This window comes from Lepisma saccharinum, chromosome 1 (genome assembly GCF_977018435.1).
Source record: "Lepisma saccharinum chromosome 1, izLepSacc3.1, whole genome shotgun sequence".
Lineage (NCBI taxonomy): Eukaryota > Metazoa > Arthropoda > Insecta > Zygentoma > Lepismatidae > Lepisma > Lepisma saccharinum.
In genome coordinates this window covers 207,648,151-207,670,083 of record NC_139229.1, presented here as the reverse complement: position 1 = coordinate 207,670,083, position 21,933 = coordinate 207,648,151, and the positions used below count along the sequence as shown (strand labels likewise).

The 21,933-nt window shown below is 37.8% G+C and overlaps 1 protein-coding gene across 2 annotated transcripts in view; it reads right to left on the bottom strand.

Annotated features, from left to right (window-relative positions):
- Positions 1–21,933, bottom strand: part of vimar (visceral mesodermal armadillo-repeats) — a 51,724-nt gene that overhangs the window by 13,819 nt on the left and 15,972 nt on the right. Inside the window, exons 2-8 of one of the 2 annotated variants that reach the window (XM_083111181.1) lie at positions 18,672–18,788; positions 17,684–17,920; positions 9,569–9,732; positions 8,320–8,431; positions 6,158–6,280; positions 5,367–5,513; positions 650–781 (exon numbers count right to left, since the gene is read on the bottom strand). In XM_083111181.1, coding sequence (XP_082967307.1) covers positions 650–781; positions 5,367–5,513; positions 6,158–6,280; positions 8,320–8,431; positions 9,569–9,732; positions 17,684–17,920; positions 18,672–18,788 — 1,032 coding nt within the window. The remainder of the gene's footprint in view (positions 1–649; positions 782–5,366; positions 5,514–6,157; positions 6,281–8,319; positions 8,432–9,568; positions 9,733–17,683; positions 17,921–18,671; positions 18,789–21,933) is intronic. The other variant, XM_083111190.1, reaches the window with a different exon arrangement.

Sequence of the window (21,933 nt, the reverse complement as noted above, 5' to 3'; positions counted from 1 at the left end):
CTTTCTCAAACTGTACTGATGTCATAAAATTTGCCAGAAGAATGTTATGTTGGCCAGGCAACTTTTCCCTACTTTTTTATCTTCCTTGCTTTGGTGGCAGTTTCACTCATCAAGTAAACTTTGACTTCTAGCAGGTGGACTTTTCATACAAGAGGAGAAAGGGAAGAGAAAGTTGGGAGGGAAAAGGGGCACAAGTTTTTGCATTAATTGTAAAAATTGTGTCTAGAGTGGAGATGCCGTACCCTTACTGAATGAACGCAGTGAGCCTTCAAAATTAATCGAAAAAAACCTATCCAATTGTACAACGTGAAATGTGAGCCTGTATTATCATCAGAGGAATTTTGGTACTTCCTTGTGAAGAAATTTTAAAAGTTCAAGGCAAACAGGCATTTTGCATATGTGGGTTTGTATTTTCTGCAATCATACGCTTTCCATATTGGGCATGGTTTCTTATACTTTCACTGAAGATCCAACCATAACTGCAGGTAACAAATCTTAATTCTAATGTGTTTGGATTGCTGCATTTAGCATTTACTTTCATATACCTACATCACTGCCAGGATAATATATCATTCAATAATGGCAAGAAGTGGTGAGCATTCCAAAAATAAAAATTATAAAAAAAAAAAACAAGTAGAGGCAGACTCACCTGTTCTTGCAAAGTTCCCCATTGCAAGCACACCAGTGATCTGCAAGTCCTCGTCGTCAGATTCCAACCAGTTCCCCATCTCCTGGAAAACTTCCCCTTTGCCTTCTGCATATAAGAGGTTCATGCTTTCATCTGGAATCAAGATGTTACACTGTTAACTGCATTCCAAGCCAATCTACTATCATAGTTTTACAATCTATACAAAATTTGTATAAAATGATCTTACTTACGTGAGTGAGTATTGAATTTCGAAACCCCTTTTTCAGGTTCCTTTTCTTCTAGGCACAAATCATTTTATGCCGCATCAAGAGTGTTAAAAGGATTAGGTTAAAAGGTTTGGTTAAAAACACTTGTTAAAAATCAGGTCACAATTCCATTAAAACCCCCAGCTAAATATTCTGCTTCAAGGTGTTCCCCATTTTCTGTAAATCCTTTTCTCCCGGGATCCTATTAAACTGACTAGAGACACTTCCCGTTGTTCAGCTTGCTCTGAAAGTTTGCTCCTGACCGAGAAGCTGTAATGGTTATTTTCCCTTCCTCCACCACTCCTCCTTCCCCTACTTGTGTCACCAATCCAACTCAAACCCTTGTTCCACCTCGGCCCTAAGGACCACTTCCAGAGTAACATGGAATTGTGTGTTCGTACAATCTGGTTTTGGGGACTCCCTCCCTAATGTCGGCCTTGTGTTCCCCCCATTTTATACACATAGTTCTTCTCGTTTGTCCTATGTACTCTTTGTCACATTCACATTTAATCCTATATATGCCTTTGTTTTACATTTAGTTTAAGGTTGAGACCAGGGTGGATAAAAAATCATGATTTTTATTTTAAAAATGATTTTTTTATTTAAATTGGATTTTTAGAATTTAAATAGATTGTTTATTTTTTACAAAAAAATAACACTTAAAATTGCTTGTATGGTTTTTGGCACTATACATATAGATCAAGGTTGGTCCATGAATTTTACAGCAAGGGAAGCACTTGCCATAACAAATTAAAACAAACATCATTACTATTATTATTATTAACTCTCCTTTATGAATTCTTCTATCACTAGATGGTAGAATCCATTTTAATTTTCATTCAGTTTTCAGCTTCTTCTCAACTGCTGCCCTTGGGTATTTCTGTATTAACTGTGAATTCGGTGAGAAGGTACTAGCACTAGACACCCAAACTTAAAAGAAAGCAGATGACGAAGCACTTTCCCTAAATCGAAAGTTATTGTACTCCCATCGAGATATATTCATCTGAGGAATAAGCGACACTTAGTTCACTTCTGAGACAAGTGAAGTTAAAATGTTGACCACTAACTTAATTTCAAAGAATAGAAAGTGTCTTCAGAAAAACTTTTTTCGCGTTCTCTTTGTCAACTAATTGTAAAAACGTTTAACTTCTCATTTTGATTCTTTTGATTTCCAGTTTCTGCTGATGACCTTGTTGCAAGTCTATTCTCATAGTTTCAAATGTTGTCAGCAGATTTTCAGTGCAGATGTGAGTTTGGACTGCTTTAAGTAAATGTTCATGTCATTGAAGCTTGAATTGCTCCACACAGCCTCTTCATTTGAAGATAGGGCCTTTCAGATGGCATAGTGGTAACATTGTCGTCTTGTAATGAAATGGTTTCGAGTTCGATACCCGGTGGACACACATAGGTATTCGGTTTCCACTTTCAACTGTAGGTCCACTCCCAGTTAGCCTATCTGTGCATAAAGTGGACTTCAAAGGAAAGCGCATTTAAAAATAGGACGCAAAACCAACAGTAGTATTTTAATGCTCTTCTGCAACCAAACTATTATTGCACATTGGTCTGGATAATATGAAACAAGTTTTTTTTCTTTATTACACTTGGTAGAGTTTAAATCAGGCATTCAAAACTTCTCGATCTCCGGCCCTGGACGAATAGTGTTTCCAGCACTCCCCTACACTTTCCCCCACACCATTACCTAGCTGCCACAAGACACGGAATGAGTTCTGTGGATTCATTTTCTTCGAGTCAATTGAAGTGCAATGATTTGGCCAACTGTTAAGTATGGTTTTTAAACATATGTTTTTTATACAAATTCCAGGAATAATGCACATGAAATTCACTGGGATAACTCACAAAACAAAATTTGCTGTAAATGAAGTGAAAATATTACAATATAATGGTGTGTCCCTATGGCGAAGATATATGAAGAATGCCGAGGGCTCCTTTTCCCCGAAATGTCATGAAATATGCCGAGGATGAGAGATGTACGAACGAGGAGAAACCTCTCGTGGCTTTTTCAACAACCCTTAGAAGAACTTATGTGACTACGTAAGAATAGTTTGAATGAAACTGTAAAAATAAATTGACAACAAAAACGAAGTTAATAAATCAGTGTCTGTTCCACTTTGAAAGGGAATAACTCATTCCCTTCATTTTTGTAGAAATGCTTTTTCTAATAATCAGACCTGTAAAGTATTTGAAACAGTTTGAATGAAGCAAATAAAAAATTATGTGTGATTAAAGCAAATAAAAAAATATATGTGAATATACATATTTCTGTTTCTGAAATTGTATACACGAAGTTACTGTCATTTTTTTTTTTGAGTGAGTGTGTTAATGAAACTATAATATTTGAATTTAAAATTTTGGGTGTGTCAGCACTTAGGCTATTTTGCACCAGTCACATTATATGGGGTCTAGCCCCCCTTACTATAACTAAAATAGCATAATTGCAGTGCTGTGTTACTAAAATATTAAAACATTCTGACTTTCGTTAAAAGCTGAGGCTGTAGAGGGGCACTCAGCACACACAAGGACAAAAACAGGACAACACACACAAAATTATACTGGCCATAATGCCAGTCACCAGAGCCTCGTTTGTCTGCCAAATGCAGTCCAGGGTGTACTACGTGGAAGGTCACCCCTTACACCCCGAAACTATAAAAATTTCAGTAACTTTTCATCCAGTGAAAATAATAAAACATTCTGGATGTACTCTACAATTGTAATGTTAATTTTTCATGTTTCTGAAAGGTGTGAGGTGCATTTTCCTACCCTGTTTTGTCACGAAATAATGCGAAATGAACTGCAAAATGCGAAATAGACTCTTCACGAAATTTAGAATTTATTTACCGACGCGACTCTTTCTGAAGTCAGAATTATCCTGTGAGTTATGCAATTCGCGGAAAATTGATTAAGTCTGCTGTAAATATTTGAGAAGGGAAGATTTTTTTTTTTATTATTTAAATCAATCCACCTTGGGTGGACTAAAGGGTGTAGTTCACTTACAGTGCTGACCTCTAAGTCGCTTTCCGTCCCAAGAATGCTGACCATTTTCACTACTTCTTAAAAAGTCATATCTCAAAAACTAAAAATGTAAAATATATGTATCATACACTGTTGAAAAGTTTGATTCTTCCTCTTTATTTTGATATATGATATGTTACATTATAACCACATGGCTACCTTCGACGTTTCATCATATATGATATGAAATGTTCTAAAAATAAAAAGTTGACAAGATATATGACATAGAAAAGGGAAGCACATGCATAATGATATGCTCATATGTATTATGGTATACTCATTTTATTGTTTTACAAAAAGAGTTTTTTAATCCGATATTTCTGTTTTAATATAATCAGGATCTTCATCATCATCATCATCCAGCCAATCTTCATCAAAAATACCACCATCACTATCGCTCATTTGCTCATCTAATGTGAGGCGAATAACATGCTCTGACAGAGCTTCATCCACCATCGTGGCCATAAACAACTAGCATATCACTATCAGACAACGACGCGACCAGAACTGTTATGAGCATTTGCCCAGCATCTAGTGGCAGTATGAGGAAGTACGATGTCCAAACATTACTCAGGATTGCTAACTCCGTAAATGTATGGCAAATGACTGTTGAAATAAATTTTGAATCCAACTCCGTGTATATACGTGATCTGCACACTAGAGAAGTTCGGGAACTCCGTATATATACATGATTAGCACGTATGCAAGTGTTAATAATTGAATTGCCCATATCATAATGGCATGTTGATCAGATTAATATATTTTTTTAAAAAAACACCAAAGTTATTGTACATATATTTTTAAACTGCCTGCATAAAGCCTGCAACGTTTGGCCTGCATATGGCCAAATAAGACTGTATCTGAAACTCTTGAGTAAATAAATAAAAAAAAAGGTAAAGTGCTCCCCTGTGCTTAGCACCATGGCATGAAGGCATATAAGGGGTGGGGGTAACGCCCCACACTTTCTTGATCCGGTCGTGAGTGGGGGTGATGTTTGCCTTTAACCCCCAGGGTTTCCCCCAGGTACCCATGTCATTCAACACTGGGTGGGTGCCGGGGCCGCTTCCAACATTAGAAAAGTTCCCGGATTTGAACCGGCTGGGGATCGAACCCGGGAACCTATAGCATGGTAGTCAGACACGTTACCGACTGAGCCACCACGGCTCTTCCCTAACATCTTTCAATAATGCCATGAAAGCACACACTCTAGATAGCAATATCTTCCAACTATCTTCACCCCAACTGCAATACTTCATTCAAACTGTGAATACAACCAATGGAAGATAATGCTGGTTATTATCATTCTGTGGCGAGTAAATAAATAAATATTCCTAACAAGAAAAATAGACAGAAAGTTGCAGCACTATCTAGCCAGCAACAAGTTCCCACTGAAAAAATGGTTTTGGAAAATGATTAGCAAGAAAATGTTTGTTTGCACTTACCACCTGTAAGAATGAGCACAATGAGATCACAGGCCACTTTCATCACATTTCGTGTTTCGTCGTCATCAACTAAAGGTTTGTGCTTCTTTAGGAGTTTTATAAGTAGTTCGCAGAGACCAGCATGAGCAAGGTGGGTTTTTACGGCTTCTGAAAAGTTACAAGATTTCATGAATTCAATGTAGCAAAATAACAAACACAATGTATTAACTATCAGTAATTGCAACACAAGGGAACTAAAGCAAATGACAAACAGAAACAAACATGTAATGACATAATGATAAAGCTGATATTCTACAACAAGAAATGGGAGGATACTAGATATATTAATAATAAAATGTACAGTCAATTTCTAAGTATTCTTGCACAAGTGTATCTTACCCATCTGCATTGGAAAGTATTAATATACATTATAAATAGCAAATCCAGAGATTTCCAGAGATATAGAAAAACCAACTTTTCTCACAAAAATTCACAACACAGGCAAGTTCAGTATTTTGAGATAATCTCTACCATATTACGATTCAAACTTCATGTTACAACTCAAACTTTATGCAAGTTCAACTCTCCTCCCTAACATCTTTCAATATGCCATGAAAGCACACACTCTAGATAGCAATATCTTCCAACTATCTTCACCCCAGTTGCAACGCTTCATTCAAACTGTAAATACAACCAATGGAAGATAATGCTGATTATTATCATTGTATGGGCAAAAGAGGGAGAGAGAAAAAAAGTCTGTATAAATTAGCAATTTCATTAGAAAAACAGTTATTATATCGAATGTTTCTGACCATTCTCAGCCTGTCCATTCAATAGATCAAGACACATCTCGCTAACTTCAGCTGAGCTAGATGAGCCTAGGATATGCACAACAATACGACACAACTGTTCGTCCAGCAACTCTTGGCCTGGATCTGGAAAAGGAAGAAAAGGGTACATGCACAATCTGTATAACACACTAACAAAATACAGCATGTTTTAAAAGTCCTGAAGGATTCTAAAAAGCTATAATTTTAAAGTAATAGGTATATTACAACGAAATATTGTTTTTTTTAAGAGGAAAATTTAAAATTTTGATCTGCCCACACTGCTGAATGATGTGGGTGTAGGTGATCACACCATCACGTGATTCCAAGATGAGATCGATGTAGGAAAAATCTCGCCCACCAGACGTTATGTCTTGGGATTACTGGTCGTTGTAATAAACCTATTACTTTAAAAGTTATAAGTTTTTAGAATCCTGCAGGACTTTCAAACATACTGTATAACAACAACAATAATGTTCATTACTATTTTGAAAAATACCGAAATTAATCAAAACAAACTCCAAGCAAACATGGTTTAATATTGTTTGTTTGAAAAACTATAATCATTCTTTTCAATTTTTATAAACTAGGAAGTGTATTAACTAGCAATGCACATAATTAGGAAGAACTATTATTATAATTAATATATATTTCTTCCTAGCAGTTTATTTTAATTTGAGGTAATTTCAGACAGTTCAATCTATTGGTAGATTGACTGATTTCTGCAACGAAGATGGGAATGAGTGATGATACGATGAGACGGATGAAGGGACAATCGCAAACGTATGTGGATGACACAGCACAGTCCCACAGGGGATTATACTGGCCGTGAGTCCAGCCAGAGCTTTGTCTGCAAGGTTGACATTTGAGTGTTGATAAAGTGCCACCCCTTACACCCCTTTGATCTATTAGTTTTAACAATAAACCACATATTATAATGCTACACTTTCATCTTGCTACTCAGTGTGTGTATAATAAATACTGTTTCTAGATTTTAAACAAGCAATATATAGAAAACTAACTTACAGTTTTTGAATAAATGGTCCAGTTTGTGTGTTCAACTTACAGCTTGAGACAAATATACGATACCATCACAAATACTATTTTGAACCTTTATCTACTGCAATCGAAGAGAGTCACTACCCTACAGCACAGCAACAAATTTAGAGATTCAACATACTTACCACTGCTGTCTATTTTTAGTACACAATGAAGGGCAGGTATGTAAATATATGGAATATACAATAAAAATCTTTACTTGTAGATTAGGCACACACAGGAGATGTACTACGTAGAAATTTTCAGCGAAAAATGCTGGCTCGACCAGGACTTGAACCTTGGTCTCTGGCATACCATGCCATTGCTCTAACCACTGAGCTCTGTTTTACAGTGTTAGCGAAAAATCAGGCGAGGCCAGGCCGGCTCGGTAGCTCAGTGGTTAGAGCAATTGCACGGTATGCCAGAGACCCGGGTTCAAGTCCTGGTTCAGCCTGCATTTTTTTGCTGAAAATTTCTACGTAAAATCTTTACTGTTACTCATAAAGGTGGGAGAATGAATATGCTGAACCTTATCCACTGAATAAAGATAATATTATTATTATTACTAGCAGTACATGAAAATTTCAGATAGAAGTCATTATTCCATAATAATAATAATAATAATAATAATAGCCCATGGTGCAACAGCACTTGAGGGCCAAGGCCTACCCACGAACTGCCTGCCTCAGCAGAGGTGGGTAATCTCAGGAGAAAAGTTGTTACGCTTCACCCAGGAAACTCGAACCAGCACATGTCCCGTAGCCCAAGTCCAAAGCCTGATTCCTTACACCACACGGCCACGTTGTGGGACCATTATTCCATTACTGCCTGATAAATGTCATTTTTCAATTACATAATCAGTCTCCTCTTTAATAAAAACAAAGTTTTGTTTGTTATCATTTTCTACAGCTTTCAAACGCCATTACTTAAATTTGCCACAAATCATGTAGCTTTCAAACGCCATTACTTAAATTTGCCACAAATCATGTAACAGCTCATAAAAATTCCCTATTTCTCTTAGAATGTAGATCTGCATTCTTGCCAGACTGTACAATTCATTTTTAAACCTTAGGAGATGTCACCACAGTACATCTGCAACTGAAGCTTACCAGCATCAGTTAGGAGTCCAAGAATAAGCATCACGTGGGTAGCCACTTCCTCATCATCTCCATCAGTTTCCAAGAATGAGCATAGGAGCTTCATAACACCAAAAGCCAAAGCCTGAAAATAACATCTGATGATAACATTTATTTACAATTCCATTCCAGGTTTCACAAAAACTTTTTCAAAATCACTTCATGCATAAATGTAAGCTTGGCAAGGGTAAGACACACACTGATTGTGATTATACGTTGTCACATGCAATGATCAGTGCATTATTCATACTGTTTCCAATGCTAAGATTGACTCATTAAAAAAATATTATAATAGGCATGCCAGCAGTGAGGTTATTTGCACCTTCTCCTTCCTTATATGAGAACATAACCTGTTAGCAAAAAAATACCTAATTTAAGCCAGTGAATTAGAAGAACAAATATTGTGGAAATGAATTCCCTATTAAAAGCACAGTAGAATGAATGTAAGAAATAAATCTGCTATGCCATTAATAAATTCTGAGCCTGTAAAGTGACACTCATTGGACAAGACAACACACAACCCCACAGAGGATTATATTGGCTGGGAGTATAGCAGACAGACTCTTATTTGGCTGCAAGAATGCAGTTTTCAGGTCAGACTACATGGAAGAGAGGCTAATTCAATGTCATTTTTTTTAATAAACGCTAAAAAATTCTCATGAAGTATGATATTAACGCACTGCAACATATTTGGAACAACAGCTTGACAAGAAATTCTTGTAATATCACCATCCTACCAAAACATAAATATCACCAAACTGATGTAAAAATCACTATCATTACTTTCCTGACTTTTTCAGAATTTCCAAATAAAATTCCAGGTTCCTGAAATGGTGCAGTGGTAATGTGTCTGCTATCTTTAATCAAAGGTAGAGGTGCATTGCACAGTGATTCGGATTCTACTTTGAATTGTGAGATCAATTTTCATTAGCCTATTTGGCATAAAGTTCATTTTAAAAAAAAAAGTAGAAATATGAGAGCACTGGCTCAGTTGGATTAAATGAAGGTTTTCTTTAAATTTTCAGAAAATCTCAAAGTACAACAATCATATCTCATATTCCTTGGTTTTCCAGGTTTTTAGGAATATATATACATATATGTAAAAAAAACATTAATTCTGAAAAAAATCAAGAAAAGTAAGGTTTTCATATTATATTCAGTTATAACTTGACTGTTTCGTGAGTGCACACTGTGCTAACAAAATATCTCCTAAAATGTTTACCTTTTGTTGGGCTGGTTCTTGATCCACAAGGAGATTTAGCAAGAATCCAGCAGAAACATTTCTCAGCTGCCTTCCCTCGTTGCCAGAAACAGACTTTGAGTGTTCCAACACTTTAACTAATAATGTCAGACCCTCGTTTTCAATAACTTTCGTTCTAGCCTTTCCTGCAAATCAACATATATGTATAATTAGAACACAGTCAATTACAAATAGTCACACTTTTGCAGTTGGAATTATGTTGGGAGATACTGGAGAATATACCATCCAAGATATTTCCTATTGTCACAAATAAGTTTCCTGTGACAGTCAGTAGCTCAAGTTTCTCTGCCTACTTCTTTCTTAACTTTTATAAACTTTTCAAGGTAAAGCTGAGAATTCAAATCGATGGCTATGGTAATTTTTTTCAATGTCATCTCATCACTTTATATATACACAGTTGTACATGAATCAAATGCTAAACATGTCTAGAAGCTCATTCCGAAGGGCCTCTGAACTTACTGCATCTCTTGCACAGAATGATTTTTCCATTCCATATACTAACACGTGTGTTTCTCAGGAAGAGGCAAATTGTCATCTGGAATATGGACTACATATATATATATACACACTGCTCGCCATTAAAATTGCAACACCCAGAAGGAAATGAGATAGAAACACGAAACTTGGCAAATATGTAGTTCATAATAAGATAAGAAAATGATTACAGTTAGAGCTCGGTGGTGTGACATGTGACACGTAGAACATGGTTGCATAACCCCAAGGAGCTAGTAGCGTGTACAGCCTCCCGGACGGCAATAACTGCTGCAACACGGCGAGGCATGGACAGAATGAGTCTATCGATGTCTGCTTGCGGTATGGCGTCCCAAGCAGCTTCCACACGGTGCCAGAGGTCTTCAACATTACGTGCCGGAAACCTGAGTTGGGCCAGCCGGCGACCCACCATGGACCAGACATGTTCAATTGGCAACATATCCGGCGAACGTGATGGACAAGGAAGCAGGGGCACGTGGTTAGCTTCCATAAATGCGAGGACATTCCTTGCAACATGGGGGTGCCCGTTATCCTGTTGAAAAGTGGCATTATGCACTGCATGGATTAATGGGACAGCAACAGGGGTGAGAACCTGTGTGATGTACCGTTGGCTGTTCAATGTCCCTTGAATGCGTACGAGACGCGAACGAACACCTAAGGCGATGGCACCCCATACCATGATACCCAATGAAGGCCCTGTGTGATGATGCATGATGCAGGCATCATGAAGCCTAGTGCCACGGTGCCACCACACTCATGTACGTCCATCATGATGTTGTATACAGAAGCGGGATTCATCAGAGAACACTACAGCATTCCACTCCGCCATCCATGCACGACGGTCTTGGCACCATCTCAGACGCAAACGCCTATGCTCTAGCGTCAGAGGAAACTGCAACAGTGGGCGCCGGGAAAAAATTCCCTGGTTCGCCAAACGACGAAGCACGGTTCGTGGGGACACTGGACGTTGTAAAACATCCCGTACTTCATGCCCAATCCTCGTTGACGTGGCCGTTCTGTCTGTAAGGGCCATGCGTATCAGACGTCTGTCCTCTCGTTCCGTCATCCGACGCGGACGTTGTGAACCTCTACGTCGCTCTACAGTGCCTTCCTGGACCCACTGGTTCCATACACGGATCACTGTGGATGCATTCCATCCTACACGGGCACCGATCTCACGGTAGGATAATCCGCATTCACGGTATGCAACAATTCGGCCGCGATCGAACTGGGAAACCTGCTGGAATCGCTGCCGTATTCGACGACGTGGCATTGCTGACCGATTTTAACACACTATACACTCACGACCATGCACTTTCACTGCTCTTCTGCACCTATCTGACCTGCTACAGGCACCACTTACCAGATGGAGTGGCAGGCGCACATGACGCATGACGGCCTTGAACACCTAATCATTTCCTTCTGCACCTCTCCTCTACACACTGTGCACATTTCGTCCGATTCCGATTACTCCTTCTGGGTGTTGCATTTTTAATGGCGAGCAGTTTACATACATAGATGTGTCAGAGAGGGGGGGTAAAAGATGGATGATGGCAACACGGAAGCAGTTATTGAAGGTGGTGTTATGGCTGTTGGTGTGGATGGCAACTGTGAAATCGGAGTTTTGGGTGGAGGAATGGTGATTATTGATCCTTAGATTTAAGGGGGTGGAGGTTTCGCCTAAGTAGAAGTTGCTGCAGATTTGGCAGATGAGGGTGTAAATTAGGTTGGATGAGTGGCAGGTGCCCTTAGGGTGAACTCACCTGTCACTGTGGGGATCAGGAGGGTGGGGGAGGTGATGAGTATGGGGCAGGTCTTGCATCTGGGTTTGTTGCACCTGTGAGCTGGGGGGAGTAGTGTGGAAGGGGTGGGAGTGTTTCAGACCAAGATGTTTTGGAGGTTGGGGGGGGGGGGGGGCGATGGAAGACGACCCTTGGTTTATCCCGAAAGATGTCCCTGGTATCAGGATCACTGTGCAGGATGGGAAGGAGGGAGTGGAGAGTATGTCTGATTTTCGTAATGTGGGGGTGGTATTGGGTAATCAGAGTTGGAGGGTTGGTTTTGGGTTGTTTGGTGCGATTGTGGGAGTTGGCTCTAGTGATTTGTTTGTTGATGAGGGTGGAGGGGTAGCCACGGTTGGTTAGGGCTTGGTGCAGGCGTAGGTTGTAGTTTTGGTGGGATGAGGGGGATATTGGACTGGAACCAGGTGAATTTGAGGGTAGTGAAGTCGTTCAGTTGGTTTAGGAATGTAGTGAGGGAGGGTTCGCCATGTGTCCAGAGGAGAAAAATGTCATCTATGAATCTTAGCCAGAGGAGTGGCTAACCATAATTTCTTGTCTTGATTGTCTTGTCAAGAAATGATGTGGTGATAGAGCAGGCAGATAAAGGAGGAGCAATTGTGGTGATGGAAAGAGAATGGTATGAGAGGAAGTTTGAAGACCTAAAAGAAAACTGATATGAGGAGATTTGTGGAGCAGAAGAAGAACAAACTATAAAAGAAAGGGTCATACAAGACTGTAGGAGGAGTGGATTCAAGAAATTCATAAAGGAAACAGGAAGACTACCAAGTTTGAAAGGCTTTCCAAAGATACACAAAGAGGAGATAAAGATACACAAAGAGGAGATAAAGTTAAGACAAGTCATGAACTGCAGAAACAATATTTTGGAACCCTTGGAAAAGAAATTAAAGAAAGTTATTGAAGTGTTAGTAACACAGCAAGAGAGCAGTGAACAAGTAGTAGACCTCATAAAAGGACTTAAGTTAAATTTGATGAAGATGACAATGTTTAGCTTAGACGTGAAAAGTATGTTCCCGAGAATCAAGAGGAAGCAAGTTTTGGACATTATTAAAAAGAGAATGGGACAAGAAATTATAGGAGAATGGGATAGTGAAAGGGTAGTGAAGGCGCTGGAAACCATTTGGAATAACGGTTACAGTATAATGGGAGATAAAATAATGTTAATGAGTGAAGGACTGAATATAGGTTCTAGCCTAAGCCCAGCATTGGCTGAATTGGTTATGAATGAATGGGAAAAGAAAGTGATAGAAAAAGGAGGTGACAAAATAATTCTGTTTTGCATATATGTGGATGATTGTTTTGGCATATGGTAGGGAACGAAGAGGCAGCTCGACATTTTTGCCAAAGAAATACAAGATGAAGAAAGAGGGATATTATTGGAACTTGAAATAGAAGAAGAAGACAAGTTAAGCTACCTTGATATATTGATGAAAAGGAAGAGAGGGCAAGAAATTGAAACCACTTGGCATCAGAAGAAGTGTGCAGCAGGGGTATTCTGCCACAAAAGAAGTGATGTAAGTGAGGTGACAAAAAGCAATTTTATAAAGAATATGGAGGACAGAATAAAGAAAATATGCACGAAGGAATGTGAAAAAGAAGGCAAAATAAATAGCCTATGGAAACAGCTGGAAAAGAATGGCTATGAGAAGCAGGATAGACTGGACATAAACAGAAGAAGAAAGAAAACGGGCAGGGGAGAATTGGAAGAGAAAGAAAAAGAGGAGAGAAGGTTTGGAATAAAGAGTATGGGGAAGACCACGGAAAAGATATGCAAAGTGCTTAGGAAAGCGGGAATTAAAACTTACAGGAAGGGAGGGAGAAGCATCTTAGGAATAGCGAAGAATGCAAACAAGAAAAAGGAAAACAGAGAAGAGGAAGAGGAAGGGATTATCTACAAAGTAAAATGTAAAGAATGTCAGAGTGTGTACATAGGAGACACGAAAAAGAGACTGAAAGACAGGTTGAAACAACATAGGGATGATATACGACTTAAGAGAGAGAGAAATGTGATATTTAAACACACGAGAGAAACAGGACATGACACACAGTGGGATGAGGCTAAGCAGATACGAAGGGAGAAGAGAATGCTAGTGAGAAAATGGAAGGAAGCCAAGGAAATAGAGAAGAAAGGTGAAGAAGACACAATGAACTGGAATGGGGGACTGAAGTTAAACAAAGAATGGAAGAAGGTGTTAGAAAGAGTGGAAAGAACAAGAGAGAAAGAGGAGAGGAGAAGGAAGAAAAATGAAGGAAAAAAGAGCGTGAGATATAAAGCCCAACCACATTCTATATGGAAGTAAATATGTTTAGGCTTTTAGGTGAAAGTACAGTTCACAGGGGAAAGCCACCTGCTAGAAAGTTCCATAACAAGTTTCTAATAGTCTGGAGGGGGTAATGTCTGTGTATATATAATGCCCTGTTTTTGTATCTTGTTACTTTTGTACTTGATACAGAGTCTGAAGAAGACCTTGCTAGAAGGTTGAAACGTTAAGTTTAGTTTATGTTTTTAATAAAATAAATTACTGCCTTGGTCAAAATATTAATTTTTTCATAAATCATGGAAACAAGGCTTAATGGTGTTATAATCGTTACATAATATTAATTATAAAAATAGGAAACAGAAAAAAATCATGCAAGTTACAAGTCCATGGACTGGGCTTCCAAACTCAATGGTGAAATTTATTTTGATTCAGTCATTGCACAAAAAGGAAAAAGTTTGTCCTGCTATTAAACAAACGGGAAAACGGAAGCACTTAATGAACAAAGTTTTGGGACCACTTTCTGATTAACGTCACTGTTCAATGCCTGAGCAGAATTTCTTGTCTTAGGGTTTATACTGATGGAACAAGGTGTTGCCCATTGTTATTCAATATTCAATATAATTTGATTGTAAAGCAGAGGTATAGAGAAGAAAGATATTCAGGGTGTCTGTCAGTCAGGAAAGTCATGGTAGTCAAGAAATATTAAAGAAATCAAGGAGTCAACAAAAAGGCAATAAATTATACTTGTGGTTAAGAATTTTTGCTATCATAATGACTGATTGGTTGATTTAGATTATTTTACTTCACTTTTTCTATCCTTTTGGCTAATTGCGAAGATGAAGATGAATGGTGGTAACATAAGATGGATGAAGGGATAGTCACAAACATATAGGAACAACTGACACAAACCCCACATAAGATTATACTGGCTGTGAGTCCAGATGCCAAAGCCTCGCTTGTCTGCCAAACACAGTTCAGGATGCATTAATACAAGAAAGCAGATGTAATTCTCTTCTTAAATTCAGGTTCAGTTTTTATCTTAACTGTCCCTCTGGTAGGGGTTTTCATTAAATAAATATTTATTTTCTTAATTACTAATTTCCAGCTTTACCTAAGTAGGGGTCGAAAAAATAAACGTTAAGAAAAATGGAAAAAAGGTCTAGAAGAGTCCAGAAAAATTCAAGAATTCTGGATGTGTTACTTTGGTAGACACCCTGTTATTGAACTTAAAACTATCCAAAATGAAACTTCACAAACCATTTTAAATTACGGTAATTGCAGAATATTTGTTTGCCATTACAGGTCATAATTCAAATGTTGAGAGAGTACTTTCATTACCATCAGCACAACAGACTCGCGAGAGAAATTATTTTTGCATAAAGTCTGTAAAATGTTCGTTTGGTACTGGTCCCTATAATTTCAAATTGACTGTCCACTCTACTATAAATATAGTTTGACTAAACCTGAGATTTTGAGAGAAATTGTCTCCTCTGAGAAGTACCACTTAAATCATGTAGTAAGAGGTGCATTTATTAGTATTGCAAGTTTTGAAATTTTGCATTTAAAAATTCATTTCTTTTAAAACTGAAAAGTGTCATTTTTCAACTACTTTCAAACGTGTTCTATAGAAATATGTATTATTTATTGAGAATGTTTTGTGTCCTACATTTTGACTTAATGTCCTACATTTTGGGACAGCATGTCCTACAATTACCTTACAGCGATCTGGTAACCCTAGCTTTCCTCAGTCTTTCAGAAAACTCTGCGAAACCAGCGGCGGTTCAAGGGGTAGAGCCGCCGTGCCATGGCACTACCCTCAGAAGAAACGCATACGTCGCCAAGTAAAGTTAAATGAATACATTGATAGTTTACAGACAAGGAGATTCGAATCTTGCAATCGGTCAAACTGACGTGACGACCGCCCCAACCTCCTCACTGCATCGCCAGCTATTTTGTTTGTACCCTCGCAAGGCAACAGTCCGTGCCACTGAAGAGCTGGCCTAATAAATGGACCTAACCAAGTTGACACACGTGTAGAGGGTTGAAGAAGTCTCAGCGAGGAACATTTCCACCATGAGCCGAGAACAAAGTGGCAGGGGGTGGGATTAGCCCATAAGAAACTGTGCCCGTCTTCGCCTGGCCGAGCGAGGGAAATTTGGAGAAACAAACCTAATATTTTTCCAAAGTTAAAGGAACATTCTTGATAATAGATAGATGCACCAAGAGGGCCATCCAAACTTTTTTAAAAATATAAAAGTAAAAAATCCTATGATGATGAGAGTTTCCTTTGGCATTTCGACAAATTCTTTTCATAACAAAGATATTTTCTACATCCAGTTAGAATACGTGTGCATGGGGGAGGAGAAGGTGATAGGAGTTATTTTTCCTTTCCTCTTGTAATTGTTATATTTTTAGGGAAGTGTCCTGTAGTGTATAAAGATAGGTTAGTGAGTGAAGATGAATCGGATTAGTACGTTATTACTTAAACACACATTGTTTTCCACGTTACCAAACGAGGATAAATATCTTGGCCAGTGGCGCAAGGAGGGGGTGGGGGGGCATTGTGGAGGTTTTTTTTTCTATTTACTTGATCACGTTGGCACTACCCATCATAGTTGCCGCCGGCCGCCACTGTGTGAAACATATGGGTTTACTGAAAAAATTGTATTATATCTTCACAAAGCAAACTTGACTCGACATTTAGATGCTTTTAGTTTCTAAAAATATTACTACATACTTTTTTTTATAAACATTTTTTGCCTGTGACAGGTGTGACAAATTTTGTGATGGGTGTGACATCATGCACATGTAGGATTATGGAACAATGTAAAGGCTATGCAAATTATCATAAATAGATTCTTCAAACTAAGGTTTGTATTAGAAATGAATTAGGATACTTCAGAGCTTAAGATATAGAAATAATAAATGAGACAATTAGAACGATATTTGAATTATTTTAGTTTTCTTATGGTATAATGCTATATTAAGTGGAAACACCACACACAAAATCCAATTTCTACTAAAAAGAGTAATAGGTTTGACAATATGTTATTTAAAAACCATGGAACTAATGTTTGTTAATAATTCCAAATTCTGCATAGTTTTTCCTTTAATTTCATATATGATAAGTGATATTTTCAATAAAAAAGAATTAACCTTGTTTGTCCACTTTCACATGGAATGGCTCTTCTATATGTGTGTGTGTTTTTCAAAGGTACAAATAAATTTATCCAAAATTCTTTCGCACTCATTTCCAGCATTGTGAACTGTTTCCTTAGCCTACTGCACACCTTGCAAATATCATAAAACAAATGAAACTGAAACCAACTTAGTTTAAATATTGAAATCTTACACATACATTTGCCAATTTCAGAAGATATCTATTGGAAATTGGGTTTCACCAAACCCCTAATATAATAATGAAATCTTATTATGGACTTTTATTGTACAGAGTTTTCCTACTGAGATAACCAAAGTGTCTGTGTGTAGGCAATGAAAATAACAACAAGAGGAAAAACACTTACCATTTTCAAAACAAATGTTGCCCAATGCCCTGCATGCTTGAGTCAAAATCTCTGTCTCTTTCTTCTTCAAGAGAGAAACCAAAGTTGGCAAAACTGGTTTGTCTGTGCACAACTCACGCCTTGCATCGGCTTTGGCAAATTCTGCTACTGCTTGGGCAGCTTTCGCCACCACAGCTGGAGATTCCCATTTCAGTATTATCTGCAGCTGCTCAAGGATCCCACCGTATGAGCCTTCATCTGAAATTATTACCAACCGTTATATAAAGTCTTGCATAGCCATTTTATACGGAGTTCCTACATGAATGTTCTCATAATAACATGAAAAATGTTCTAAAGGTAAAATGCCACATATACACTTGCAAAACATATTTTTTCAATCTTGGAGTTTGTTTGAAAATGTGAGTTAATAGAAAGTTTTACAGTTGCACATTTTAAAATTAAATCTGACATTACAGTTTGTATACTTCATCGAGTAGAACAATTTTCACACTGATTAAAAAATGCAGTTTTTCAGCACTTACAATGATCTGTGATGACAATTATCTAAGAGTCTACTTTGAACAAATAACTTACCTAATCTAACTAGGAAAGAATACCTTTTAATCTTCTTCATCACACACCGCAAGGAAGCAAAAAAGAAATCATCTAACTCAGAAGAGAGACTTTCCAGAAATAAAGGTAAAAAAACTGAGTATCAGCGTATAAGATGCACCCTGTTTTTCAGGCCTATTTTTAAATGTAAAAGTGCATCTTATATGTCAACAAATACGGTAATCACAATTATTGCATGGACCTAGTAACCATCTTGTTTTCTTCACTGCACAATGTACGATACATTGCCCATAACAAAATAATTTTAAAAACTATAATAGTGATGAAAATTCTAAATTTCTTATACATTTCACAGCTAAAAGTGGTCAAGCAAATATGATTTTTAAGTATATTTTTTACATCTGAGATTCACAAAAATATAAAGCAAGAACTTTACCTGCAGTGGAGGCTTGCAACTGAGTAACTAATGAATCCAAACATTCCAGAAGCTCATCCGATTTTGATGCCTTCTCCACTGCTATCTTCAACCCTTCCATCAATTTTGGCAAGCTGTCTACAAGAAAACAGAGTCTATCTTAGTTCACACTTTAGCATTGTTTTACATATGGCAACAGACGAAGACCACAGAATCACAAAAAACCTGCACAAGAGGATGACTTAAATTTTGATTGTGAAGTTCAGTTATCATAGATAAAAAAAAATGTACATGAATTGGATTCATTACATGTCTAAAACATACAGAACAACAGAATGATTTTTCCATCCATCAATAAACACATTAGGTAGGTGCTATTGGCATTATAATTACACTTCTACATACTTACTTCAATATTGATTTCCAGCATTCTGATACCCGTTTGCATCAACATTGTAGTAACTCGCACGTAAAAAGATCCATGGGTCAGGGTAATCCTCGAGTAACGATCATCTTCTGTTGCACCAAAGTGTAAGGTGCAATGAACACAGCGAGTCACAAAACTCTGGATTAACGCTAGGAGGGTAGTTAGCCTCAAAGCAAGTGCCTAAATGTCATACAACTGGAAGTGCGTGATTGGCAGGGTTCTACATGTGGTGTCGTAAGAAACAAGGAAAGGATGCAAGTAACGGTACCTGGACATTGGTATCCTAAACAGTGACAAACAACGGGCATGAGAAAATTTCAAGCATGGAATAAAGATGGGGAAAAACATATTTACATAAATAAATTTTGATATATTAGTGTAGATTGCAATCGTAGTAAGTAGTGTTACAGTTATGTTTGTAGTATATTTTTATATATATGCATCTATCTTCACGTAGCATTCACGATATTTTTTTTATAGATATGTTTACATTGCTACTGGTTTCTGCGTGTATGCGTATGCTTGTATTGCACATGTAATTTTGCACACTATGTACTGCAGAATATGTACAGTAAACATCTCCCAAAGTATATAGATAGTAACATACTATACATTTCTCACTTTTGAGATGCACGGTTTTAATCTTTTATTTCCTATTTAACATTTATTTAGTTTCGAAATTCTGAAGTGATAAAATGCCGGTTGCAGATGGCAGCCATTACTCCGCTGCACGTGGGTTAACTCCGCTTTTACTCGCCGATCTTGAAGGGTCAAGTTGACCCTCCTTTTACTCCCAGATTACTTGGCGTTTCTGTTGGTGCAACAGATAATCAGCCGATTTGTGGGTTAACTCTGAGTTTACTACTTGCGAGTAAATAGACGTTGGTGCAAACGGGCATAAATGTATTCCAAGATCAGGCTCAGCGAAGCTCTGTCTGGAATTTCATCCAAGTCATTACACTTTGTACTGCTTGCTGATCCATTCAGTGCAAAGGACACTAACAAAGAACAGCCATGCCCAAGCTGGGATTGAACCCCTGACATTGCAGCATGCTGAGCCAACCACTCCACCATGGAGGCCGGCAGTTTAGCAACTAAGTTTTATGAATTAGGAGCCAATTCGCACCCAAGTGAGAAGGTCCAACATGGTTATATTAAATGAGGGAATAAAGCAAAAGCTGCTCTTCTTACATGTGCAGAATAAATAATATGCATGTGCATGTATTAAGTGATGACAAGTGCAACAGTATGGAGTAATGGAACAAACAATCACTGATAGGGAACAACATGGAAAAAGGGGGGAGGGGAATCCCTCATCTCTGCCGAAATGCAGGTGGGGCATTCCACGAAAAGTGGCCCTACTCCATGTCAATAGCAAAATGAAATATGAAAATTATTATTGTTTTTAATTAAGGTTTAGATGTTCGTGAATACATATAATTTGCACATTTCACCAATAAAAATTACTACCATCTGCAGTCAAAATTTGCTACATTTTATTACAGTGCTACTTGCATGTAACCCCCCCTTTTTTTTCCACTAGCTTCAATTGATGATTGGTATGCAATGTGAACATGTCCTAAGTTCTAATTGTTTAATTCTGAACTAATCATGATACACACACATTTTTAGCAAGGTTCTATTTCTATTTCTGTCTGTTCTCGCAGACTTCATTGGTTTAGTGATCAGATTACTTACTGCGTGCTTTCTTCAGCATTTTTCCCTTCATTCATTTATTTACTCTCATCGTGGAAACTGACTACTGTTGCAATCTACATCCTGTGCATGGGGTGCCAAGATAGGTCAGGTTTAGAGCTCTTGAAATTAAAACGTCACAAAATGCTTCCAACAGCTAATCATACGATATCTTTTTTGAAACATGAAATCCTTTTTGAGTCTAGTGTGAAAATCCGTTTAGGAGACAATCATAAACCAAGAATGGCTGCTGCTCACTGGGAAGAGCATGCTTGTGTAAGCTACTTTGTGAAACTTTTAACTGTGGTAATTAGTTTCTCAAAGTTACACTCACTTCCATAGAAATTTGATGTATTATAAAATACTTTCTTCTACTTAAACAAATTGCAATAAATTTTTAACAAAAAAGCAAATAAATTATAACAAAATTACAACAAATATCCAATAAAATGGAAAATTAAACATTCAGAAATGTTATCAAGGACATACTGAACAAGAATTTACAAACTTTTCTTTCTTACAAGCTAATACAAAACAATAATTATAATATACAGCAGTGGCGGTCCCTCCATGGAACAGAGGGAACAGGCTGTTCCCTTCTACTTATCGCCCTTTTTAGCTATTTAAATTATCTATAATAACATAATAAGAACACTTCTTTCTTCCGTAATCAACACGCCGAAGAAAAACTTTCACCCTGACTGGAAGTTTGTTTACTTCACTACATTCTAGGCACTGTAGCAGAACCGTGCGCTTTTTCCACACTACGTTATTCAAGGCGCTGTAACTTCACCTACCCTCGTCGCCCCATTCTCTGCTCTGACGCCGAGTATTTCCGACTACGCGCGAAGGTAAACGATCCTCATGGAGCCACTTCCCACCGCGGAAGCTGAACTCTCAAGCTGTTCCCTACGAGAGACATAGCAAATTCGTTTTCCTTCGAGTTTTTGCTATGTGCTAAAGCTTAATGGCGTCGTAGTGATAGTTTGGAGTGTAGTAAGTCTATAGTTTCCTAATCTCATTGCAAAATTGTGTCTGCCAGTCATAACGAACTGGAAAAATCTTCTAGAGTCTAAGCGTCTGCTAAATGCCTTGGCTAAACGCTGCGAAATAGCTTCCAAGGGAACAGCTCGCATCCACCTGTTCCACCAGCAAGACAAG